Source organism: Carettochelys insculpta, chromosome 16, assembly GCF_033958435.1.
Source record: "Carettochelys insculpta isolate YL-2023 chromosome 16, ASM3395843v1, whole genome shotgun sequence".
Lineage (NCBI taxonomy): Eukaryota > Metazoa > Chordata > Testudines > Carettochelyidae > Carettochelys > Carettochelys insculpta.
In genome coordinates, this window is record NC_134152.1 from 38774521 (window position 1) to 38786167 (window position 11647).

General features: G+C 52.6%; 1 protein-coding gene across 1 annotated transcript in view; it reads left to right on the top strand.

Moving 5' to 3' along the window:
* HS3ST4 (heparan sulfate-glucosamine 3-sulfotransferase 4) overlaps positions 1-10826 on the top strand; it is a 105437-nt gene extending 94611 nt beyond the window's left edge. Inside the window, exon 2 of the mRNA XM_075010814.1 lies at positions 10190-10826. Within this exon, the coding sequence (XP_074866915.1) occupies positions 10190-10826 (637 nt within the window). The remainder of the gene's footprint in view (positions 1-10189) is intronic.
* Positions 10827-11647: the final 821 nt, after the last annotated feature.

Sequence of the window (11647 nt, forward strand, 5' to 3'; positions counted from 1 at the left end):
AAATCCACAAAAGTAAATAGGCTTACATACAATTCACCTGTGGAACTCGCTGCCACAAGCAGTTGTTGAAGCAAAGAATTTAGTAAGATTTGGAAAAGAATTGATTATAATCTTGGCTATTCTTGATGTCCATAGAAGTCAATATTCATAGCCATGCAAGTTGGCTGGGACATTGACCCTCCTGCTTCCAGGGCTGAGTCAATTTCTAACTATTGGAGACAATGGTGAGACCTAAAGGGGGCAGCAAATGATCCTCCCACCTCCCCGCTTGCTGCTGCAGGATTCTGACACCACCAGTCAGTGTTGGAGACAGACAACTGGTCTAGATGAGTGAATCTGACCCAGTCTGACCACGCCTGTGTTACCAGGGTACAGTAAATGCTATTGTGGGGAGCGCAGGGCAAAGTAACATGTAGAGAGAGGAGACGTACCATCATTGCACAGGCCTTGTTTATGCTTTACTGTTGATGGTGTGTGTTGGGTTTTGTGCAGTTAATGTGACCCGGCTCAAGGAAACAACTAGCCAGCTCTGCTTGGGTTGCTAGTCAGTCGGTTTCTATATCTGGTTCTCATGTGCTTGCACGGTGCTGCTCATGTGGGTATGCGCCTTGCAGACATTTCGAAGAAACAGCTGTTCAGCCCCCAGAGTAACATTCTGAATTTATGCTATTACTAAAAAATACATTGCTTGTCCACGCACTCAGCAGTCACCATCCAATCCACCCAGCCACGGCCCCCATGAGCCATGGGGGGAGGGTCACTCATGTTTCACTAATGGAATTTGAGGTCCAGATTTGCCACGAGAAGGGTCAGGTATCTTATCTCCCAACTGTAGACACACAGAGGCTGGCTACTTAGGGTGCTGGGCACCCACCATCTCAGGGGAAGCTTTGGGCATTCTGCACCCTTCCCTGTTTAGCAGGCCCCGTGGTGGTTTGGTGACCATCCAGAACTTGTAGCCACTTTTTAAAGTTGTGGCATGAGTGGCCTGTGCTGGGCCATGAGTGGAGGCTGGGTCATAACGTAAATGACACAGAACTCCTGAGTCCCAGCCTGACCCAGAGCACATGGCCAGCTCTCCTGCGCCAGCCCCAGGCAGTGGGGTGGGAAGCTCAGGACAGGCATTGGCCAGGGTCCTGGGCAGATAAATATGACTTTGTCAGCACCCACACTTGTTTGCCAATGGAAAATGGACCCAAAAGGAAACAACCGTTAAATTCAGAGTCCAGATTTCAAGTGAACTTTTGGTTTTAACAGTTCCTGGGGGAAATGCGACCTTTGTCTTCCAAGTGTTCATCACAAAGGCGTTTTGGTTTGAGTTCCTCTTGGGAAAAGCAGCGGTTCTCCTGGCAGGGCTAGTCAGGACAGAGCCACAGGAGCAGGCTGATGTGATGCTGCTGCAGACATGGGCACAGGTACACTCTGTCTCTTGCCACACTTTCCTGCACAGCAGTCCCTCACTCCAGGGGTTGTCCCTTGGAATGCAGCTGGCCTACTTGCCCGGCTGGCAGAATCAGGCACATGGTTTTGACTCGCTGACCCTGAGGATCTTGTCAGTTGCTCACAGCGCCATTGTGACCCTAGAATGAGTGGCTGCTGCTCCCAGGTGTCCTGGGAAAATCACGTGGCAATAGTGCATAGTGAGAGCATGAGCAGATGGAGGAGATTAGTGAGTCACCTCTCCCTGCACCGCATACACCCTGCGACTCGTGCGCAGCCCTGGAGACGTACGCAGCAGGAGAAGGGCCTGCAGCAGAGAAGTCACTGCTGTAACCGCCATTTCTGAACTGCAGCCCAGAACCCACCCGCTCCCACACGCTGTGCAGAGCCTCCCCAGGGTGACAGTCTGCAGGAAGCACCTCCCACAGAGGGAGGCCCCCAGGCTACTTGCACCACCCGCCCAAGTGCAGCCTTCAGGTGTTGCAAAACCCAGGTGCCCACACCGGCTGCCTGCGGAGGAGCTGGTCGCAGTGTGACCTAAGGGAAGGAGCACTTGACCCTGAGCAAACGTAGCTTGACTTGTGCTGTTAGAGCAAGTCACAGCTGAGGTGGGAGCAGGAGAATGCCAGGATGTGACCCATGGCAAAGGGTGAAGTGGTGATAGTGGCTGAGCCACCATGAGCTCCAAGGAGAAACCCCGGGGCTTTGGCTGAAATTGAACAGGGCGCAGTGCTGCTACATGGGGTCTTTGGCCAATTCCAGATGAGCCAGACAATGAGTTCCTTCCAGCCTCCTGGCCGTGATGGACCTGGCCAAGGCAGGTCATGCACGCTGTCTGCAGCCAGGCCCCGGAACGCAGCAGGACAGGGACAAGGAGCAAAGAGGAAGGCCCCAGGTCACGTGCTACAGACACTGTGCCAGAAAAAGGGCGAGAGCTCAGGTGTGTGCCCAAGAGGCTGTTGTCTGAGGCGACATAGGATGAAACCAACCAGGCCTTACAGGAGAGCAGCAAAGATATAAACCCTAATTGGGCAGGCCTGGCAGAGGGCAGGCAGGTGCTAGCAGCATTGTGTGTTCCCTGGAAGGGGAGAGGGACGATCAGCGATTTATCCATGGGGGCTGCTGATGTGCAATGCTTCCTTAGCAGAACCCCCCGGGAACGGGTTCTAATCCACTTGGCCAGGAAGCCTAAGCAGAAATACCCCACCTCCAGCAAACAGGCTGCCTCAGCCCATCTCTGAGCGGCACATCACCCACAGCCCCCGCAGTCACATCCAAACAGGAACACAAGAGCCTAGCCAGAAAGAGCTGTCTGCCAGTGCCCGCCCCCACACTGGCAGAGTCACTTCCCGGCTCCCATGCCTCTCTGCTTCCTGCTCTGGCTGAGCCATCACCATCGGCCTCGGGCACGCTGGGCTGCTGTTCTGGGGCTGTCACTGCATTGAGGGAGCCCGGGAGAGCCAGGAGCTTCCCTTCCTGGCCGATGCTCCCCCCGTGGTGTTCGGCTCCTTGCACTACGCATGAGAAGCAGCACAGCCTGGAACTGGCTCCTGCTTATTTGCAATTGTGTCGGTAATGGAGGCAATGTGCAGAAACGGTTGTTACGAATGACAGTGCAATGACGGTTTCGTGGCATGCACAACAAAATCATAGCACTGATTTCTGCTGTTAATGAAGCGACAGAAATCTGTTCTAGGAAGTCTCCAGGAAAACCAGCCTGATTGGAATGGCCCTGCCTGTCCTGCCTGATCCCTTCCCTTTGTCCTCCACCTGGTCTTCAAAAGCCCCAGCTCCTGGGGTCAGGGGGATATGTGATGATTGCAGTCTCTGTTCTTACCTGAAAAGGACATTTCTTGCCTTGGTGATGGTGCAGAAAGTTTCAAAATGCAACCCCTGTGCACACAAAAAGCTTAAAAAGCAGAAGCCAACTAAAAAGACGCAAATCTGTTGCTGTTAGTGCAGTCTTGAGATTTGGGATGAGCCTGGCTCACGATTTTGGAACTTAGGGGCCGTCGATGCGCCCGAGGCCTGAAATTTGAGCCAGGCTTTGCCCTAGACTTTCTTCTTTCCCTGTCTTGCCACCCGCCACCATCTCTGGAGCACCCTGTGCCCTCCCCTGTCTCCCTGACATGGCTGTGTGCTTCCTCTCGCCTGCGTTGGGCTCCTTCCTACCTCCTCACCAGCCAGACATGAGGTTGAATTTCCAGAGGACAGAGGGGGCAGCAGCCATGCATGCTGGGACCCCACGTGCTCCTCGTCCCCATCTCCTGACTGCCGGGGGGAGGGGAAATCCAGGCTTTGCATGCGCCCTTCACTCCCAGGTGGGGAGGGAGGGGACAGAGGAGTAATTCACAATCTGCGCACTTCCCCTGTGCGGTGTCCCAGTATGCTTGCTGCTGCCCCTAGCCCAGCCTCATACAGATACCCTGCAGTCAGCTGCTCAGGCTGCCAGGGCACCTGTCCCTCCGCCCGGGGCTGCGGCTGGAGGACAGGCTGCTTTGCCTGGGTGCTTCGTGCCAGCACCTCGCCCCTGCCCAACTGCAGGCACGCGCTAGGAATCACTTTAAACATCTTGCTGGAAAACCTTCCTTCCCCGATGGTTTTCAGAGCCAGTCAGACAGGCTCCCTCTGCTCTGCCCTCACTGCAGAGGCCTTGCAGTGCTTTGCAGGAGACACACAGACAAGGAGAAGTTGGGTTTTATCACAGCTTGCACTCCTTGGAGCTTGCCTTCAACACCCAGCTCCTGGAGCCAGGTGAGTGAATCTCAGCTTTCCTTCCCAAAACACTACCTGTCTAGCTCTCAGGGGTGAGGAGAAAGCCTTGGAAATCTGACCCAAGTCACCTTGAAGGCTCCAAATACTGCCGGTGGATAATAATACCAAAGCTCAGCTGCACTGGAGTTTGTTCCCTGGAGCCCGTGGTTTTTAAGCCAGCTCCCTGGTTTGGATGGGCCAGGCTCATGACTGTGCATGCATGGGGTTGGCCAGACTCATAGTAATTCATTGTCCTGCTACTGCTCAGGGTCCCTAACGGAGAGACTTCCCAGCGGCCCAAGTCTGAGAGCCTCATCGACCATCCAGCAATAGCAGCCAGGTATGTCATGGTCACCTGCAAAAAGCATGGAGCTGCTGCTGGCTGGCTGGCTGAAGCACAAAGCGCAGACAAAGCGCAGACTGGAACAAGGTGCCACTCCCGTTCGTGAGGGACCAGGACCAGTGCTCCGGTATTCTCCGCTTTCTCTAGCAAACTTAGCAGCATTTGGTTACGCGTTCCCAGCTCACGAAGCTCTTCCTTGGGAATGAGGTTACTGGGGAGGAGTATGATGAGCACGGTTCCGCTTGCCTTGTGCCGCTTCCCACTGACTTTGCGTGAGTCCTGAGCTCAGTCACATCTCTGCCTGGCCAGAGCAAACCCTGCCAGCCGTTCCTGAGAACACCCCAGCAGAGCTCTGGGGGAGGTGGAAAGGAAGGAACCACTTATGGCATTGTCTCCTTGGCTGGCACACCGCTGCTCCTCTCCAGCCCCCTCTTCTCGTGGAGAAGTGACCAGAACTGGCACTGGTGCAAGGCTCGATCAGAGGGTAATAATGCACCAATGATCCCGAGACCCTGCCGAGCAGGCCTACTCTGAGATTTGGCAAAGGAGTGTGTTAGTGCAGTGTTGTGTGTCTGTTCTCCATTCCAGGGGAGGGGATTGTGTCCCCCCTTGTGGCGTACCTCTGTACTGCCGAGTCAAATGCATATGCTCCAGCCTGCTGTGGGGAGAGGGGAGATGGATGAGAACAGAGGGGGAAGCTGCAGCCAGCAGGATCACTTTCACTGTTTGTAAACGGGTGTTTCTTTCTGTCATCATTCAATAAAACTAAACCAGAGATCCAAAAATCAATAACTATGGAATGCAATTAAGTCCCTGCAGCTGAGTGCATTTAGCACCTACGTGCTAATCTGGAGGGAGATTTGATCAGAAGAAAATAGAGTATTACTCTTCAGAAACCCTCGCTAACCTAATCTTCAACATCACATTTTAACACATTTACCAAGCTGCTGAGGTTGCAGCTCAGGCAGCACACCACGCACAGAACTCAGGGCACCCTGTGCTGCTGGTGACACGCTCGTGAACCATGTCCAAGCCAGTGAGCTCAGCACGCTGGGTGAGGTCACTTAGCATATGTGCTCCATAAACACTGGCCTTCTATTTGAAGGAGGCAGATCACAGCCCTATTCTCTGTGGTAGGAGAGCTGTACGCAGCCACATGCGGAGCTGGTTTCTCCCCCATCCCCAAGCCGGTGAGTCCTGTCAGTCACTCGCTCAGCTGATGAAATCCATCAGCTCTTTTCTGTCACTTTAATCTGTTCTGCTCAGTTGCATCAGACCAGCCTAATTTCCAAGCAGAGATTTCAGCATTTCAGTTCCAAATTTCCTCTCCAGTGTTTTCGGAAATCGAACAAGGCATTTTACATGGCTGCGCTTGGATTGTTTGGACAGTGCAGGCAGAGCCAATGAGAGTGGTACCGATGGCCCTGAAAGGCAGCATGGGCAGGAACTGATGAGAGAATACTAAGACTGGAGCTATTTACAGCTGGGTGCATATTGCAATTAGAGTTATTTTTGGCTGGTCATTTTCAAAGACACAATGTTGAGTGAAACTGATTTCTGTGGGAATGTGAACACCAGGCCCAAACGCTCAGACCAGTGGGAAAGTTGCACGTGCCCAGGTGCAGCTCCACAAATTTGATTGGCTGAATTTGCAGCGCAGGTCCTTGGCAGCTGTTTCTGCAGCGTGCAGTCTTTTGTCCAGCTGGCTGGTATGCAACACACTGGAAACACACAAGCACAACAGTACTTACTCAAAAACACCCTCAGCGACTGCCCTTTCTAGAGCCAGTACTGCCAGCTTGCTCTGAGCACTGTGGGGTGCAGCACAACTCAGTCCCATAGTCTCTTCTTGCATTGAGCTCTCTCTCCTCCACACACTCCTCCACCCATTATTTACACAGGGAGCCTAGTTTGGCTTGGGAAACAGTCCCCAGTTCATGGGACTGTAGGACTGGAAGGGACCTTGAGAGGCCGTGTAGCCCAGCGTCCTGCCCTCATGGCAGGATGAAGTAGTATATGGACCATCTCTGTCTGTCTGACATGATCTTAAACCTCTCCAGTGATGGAGATTCCACAGCCTCCGTGGGCAATTCCTTCCAAAGCTTAACCAGGAAGTTTAGGTTAGGAAGTTAGGAAGTTTTTCCTAGCGTCCAGCCTGAACCTCTCTTGCAATGTAAGCCCATTGCTCCTCATCCTACCCACAGAGGTTGTGGAGAACCATTCTCCCTCCACATTGGAACAACTTTTTACCTAATTGAAAACTGTGACCATATCCCTTCTCAGCCATCTCTTCCCCAGACTGCACCAGCTCAGCTTTTCCCATTTTCCTTCCTAGGTCAGGTTTTCCAGACCTTGAATCATTTTTGTTGCTCTTTGGACTTTCTCCAGTTTGTCCACCTCTTTACCGAAAGGTGATGCCCAGAACTGGACACAGTACTGCAGCTGAGGCTGTACCAGCCTGGAGTAGAGGAGAAGAATTGCTTCTCATACAGCATTACAACTCTTAGCTCTTTGGGGAACACCCTCTAGACTCTAATAGAGAATCTACACATTGGTACAAAGCTTTGTGACGTTCTGTCGGGTGTTAAAGTAATTTGGATGGACCCCGCCCCCCCCGCTCTTCTCCCTGCTAACTCCCACAGGAGTTTTCTGCAACAAGCTAGTGAGATTTCTCAGGTCTATTCCCTTATTGCTACCAATGTGCGCAGGACAGAAAAGGAAAAAGTTTGTGGCTTACAGGCTGGTGGGGATTGAAGGCTGCATAGCTGGGTCAGACTAAATGGAAGACTGGAGTCGTGGGTATCAGACCAAGATAGCTGGGTTGTGGAACTGGCCCAAGGGAGACACACTGGGGAAGCAGGAGGGACTTGATGCAGGGAGTCCATGGAGAAGCAGGAGAGTCTGGCTGCTGAGTGGGAGTTGGGTGTGGAGAGCAAGGAGAAGCTGCAGCTGGTGATGGAGTGTGGGACCTGTCATGCCTTGGGAAAGGGACTCGTCTGACTGCTGCCTTTGGGCTCCCTGATGTATAGAGGCTGGGGATTGGGAAGATCAGGCTGGGGGGCGGGCAGTGCAGGGGGATCCTGAAAGGGACAGAGGAGTGAGGGGCAAATCAGACTGTACAAAGGGCAACAGTGTCCCAAGGGGGGTGGGGTAGGGTGGTGCGAAAGTTTGAATTTCGGCCCCGGTAGGTGTGAGGAGCAGACACCAGGCTGGCCTTCTTCACAGCAGGAGCCATCAGCTGGCAGCCCCTTGGCCTCTGTGTGAACATGCTGACAAAGTGTTGTTTGCCACTGAGTTGTCACACCGGCTCTTTAAAACTGATGCCATCTGATAGTCCGCAGTGGTTGTGTATGCACGCTCAGCTGGTTTTGGCTTCGGTGCAAAGCAGCACCTCTGCATGCCGGGGTTTGGGCCAACTCACCACGTGGCACTGGAGGCGAGGGAGCTGCTAGTACTTTGCATTGCTGCAGGGCATTGTGGGACTCAAGCAACTGGCAGCCTGGGACTCAGGAAAAAAGGATGTTTGACAGTGCTCCATTTACCGGGGGCGGGACGACCAGGGGGCCCAGCAGCCTAGCAAACCTCGTGGCCAAAGCAACTGCTGCCGTCAGGACAATAAGGCAGCCATTTCCCTTCTGGCAGTATGGACAGCTGCAACCAATGGTGCCCAGCTTCCGAAGCACTTCAGCTCAGAGCGGGTTTCTAGAACCCTCACCACACCCATGAGGAATCCTCTCGCACCAGCACTTCGCCAGCTAGATTGTCCTGTCGGGAAACTCGAACACACATTACGGGTGCAGTGCAAAGCAACAGTGTGCACCGAACAGCCTCAGACATGAGGCAGAGCCAGATCCACCTCACTGCACCTTGTCTTGCAGCCATTGCCGGTGTGCGCAGCTGCGCGGTTCGGCTTGGCAGCAGCTGGGAAGCCCAAGGTGCTGGTGGAGAACAGTTTCAAGCCCAGACCCATTGTTTTCTAAACCATATGTCTGCACAGAAAACAGCTCCCCCATGAAGGGCCCAGTCCTGCAAGATGTTGAGCATCCTCACCTTGCATTAAAGCCAGTAGGCAACATGTGCCGGGCAGGAGCTCTCCCAGCAGGGGATGCCCTGTGCCTTGCATAATCATGTCCTGGTGCTGCTTGGAGAGTCCTAACCCACCCCCAAAAGACCCCCCCTGCCCACTAATTACCCACTCAAGCAGCCCCACCATCATGAAACAGCCAGGGCAGCTCACAGCACCTTACACATCTTGGCATGTGTGAGGGCAAGCAGAGCTGCAAAAGCCAGAAGTTGAGCTGAAAAGAAAACGAGCCATTTGGTTTTATTTTAAGTCCAAAACATTTAGATTTGTGCCACTTGCAAACAGACACGACGGGCGTTGTGCTGACTCTTGGCACTAATCACTGATGGTGATGCAGTACCCAAGGGACCTGTTTCCTGACCGCTTTGCACCTTTCTCACCTCAGCGCACCCTGCACACAGTGGGTGTCACATGGCTGTTTCACACTCACATTACACAGGTGCAAATCGCTACATTAAAACCAAGGCAGCAGCAGCCAAGCCTCCAATGTACTGGGTGAGGCAGACTGCTGCACAGCTGCTCTTTCTGTAACTGGGGATAAACTTTCCCCCTGATACATCATGGTTCTTAAAAGAACAGCAGAACCCACACTGGCATGGGAAGAGACACACGCTGTGTCCTTGCTCCTGGGAGTGCAGTGCCCTGCCAGTCCTGCCCAGCACAGCTTGTGTGTGAACTGGAGGCACTGTGTGCCCATGTACAGCAAAGGGCTTCACCCAGGCTAAGATTTAAAGGATGCTCTAATGCCTGCCCTGGGTCCATGATTTAAAATCTTCTGGCTTGTGACATTCATCTCTGGCTTGGCCATATGGGCCAGGCACTTACGTCGCCATTTTCTTAGATCTAAAACTCTCAAGACTGCAGCTGCATTTTACAATGTGATAATATGCTACCCAGTAAAGTCTTGCTACATGTTAATTTATCCAGGAGGCAAATTCCTTTTGGCTAATAAAAGTGTGGCACAGGAAACGCAAAACCCAGCAGCAATTAATTATTGACAGCGCATGTGAATTAGAGATAAAAGAAAAGTCATTCTTCCTCACACACAAGATAGTAAATAAATTTAATTATTGTACTAGAAGCAAGGGATCTCATTCTGTATTAAGTTTTATTAGTTGAGACATTTAAAAGCATGTCATCATAACAAAAAGGTCTTGTGTAATCCTAAATGCACCACTTTGGTACAAGGCTCTGAAGTGAAGAGACTTAATTGAGCAAATGGTAGCAGATGGTGTGCTGCACAGACAGGTATTGTACAGGTTTATTGTCAATTAACTTTTGTCTACAGATACCTATGGCAAATTGCCTGTCTAATACGCTACTGAGACTGCCTTTAACACTCAATGTACTTGCTTGCCTGGGGGTCTGAAGCAAGAAGACCCAAGACAGTGTTAGGTCTCCCCAGTTCTGGGGTAGCTAGTGCAACTCCCCTGGGGGTGCCCTGTCCTGCTGCCTTCAAACTCAGCATGCGTGGCTGATGGGAAACCCCCATGGCTGAAGTTCTTTGGGAGCCTGAGTCTTGCAGCAGAACTAAGCTTGTTCCATCTCTCCTCTTCCTTTCTCCACAGGAACGTGATGCCCAAGACTCTGGAGGGGCAAATAACAATGGAGAAGACTCCCAGCTACTTTGTGACCAATGAGGCCCCGAAGCGCATTCATGCAATGGCCAAGGACACCAAGCTGATTGTGGTGGTGCGGAACCCCGTCACCAGAGCCATCTCGGACTACACGCAGACGCTCTCCAAGAAACCTGAGATTCCCACCTTCGAAGTACTTGCCTTCAAGAACCGGACCCTGGGGCTGATTGATGCCTCCTGGAGTGCCATCCGCATTGGGATCTATGCCCTGCACCTGGAGAACTGGCTGCAGTATTTCCCACTTTCCCAAATCCTCTTTGTCAGCGGCGAGCGGTTAATTGTTGACCCGGCTGGGGAAATGGCCAAGGTCCAGGATTTCTTAGGCCTCAAAAGGATTGTGACAGAGAAGCATTTTTATTTTAATAAAACTAAGGGGTTCCCTTGTCTGAAGAAGCCAGAGGACAGCAGTGCCCCTAGGTGCCTGGGCAAGTCCAAAGGTCGGACTCACCCCAAAATAGACCCCGATGTTATCCACAGACTGCGCAAGTTTTACAAACCCTTCAATGTCATGTTCTACCAGATGACAGGTCAGGACTTCCAGTGGGAACAGGAAGAAAGTGACAAGTAAAGCCAGGTCGTCAGGGAGAATGCTATCGGCTGCCTAGAGGTGGAGCATTGTCACAGATGCTAAACTCGCAGAGGGCTAATGTCTCAAGCTTGTGACAAAGAGACTCTGGCATTGTCAAGGTTAAGGGCAAGCTGAACCGCCTTCCCAGCTCTCAGACCCTCCTGGCACAACCGGTATGGGCTGTGGTTGGGTGTGTCCCAAGCGCTCCCATTGTCTTGTATTACAAGAGTGGCTGTGGGGAGGCTCCCGTGGGACAGGGGAGGCCACTTGGTTCTATCCTGTTGTTCTGGTGCTTCCTTCCAGCACTGGACAGTTGGTATTCAGAGTCCTGCCTGAGGGATGCTTATAGAATCCCAGTAACGACAAGGCAAGCCAGCCGATTCAATTTCTTCTGAGTGAGGTGGTATCAGATAGCACAGACGCGTGCACGCACACACACACACACACAGAGCTGCAAAGCAACAATTTACAGCCACTTCACTTGCACCCTCATCACACCTTGCACCAGCTGCCATTTACCAAGTGCCACAGATATCCGGAGCCCGAGGGTTTTCTCACTTGTGGGTCAAACTCCACTGACTGGACAGAGTTGCTCCTGGTTTCCTCGGGTCTGCAGGGAGCCTAGAAGCTCGGTTTTCCCTCTAAATCCTCATCGGCTCCTTTGGACGATGACACACTAAACACCAGTGTCGTGCCCTGGCACCTAAGGGAGCCAAGCTGAGCATGACCTCATGGGACCCATCCCAGAGCACTTGGCCTGCATGCACTGCAGTCTGCGAGCAGAAGGTGCGGTGTCCTGCTTACACCTCTTCCTGCAGGTA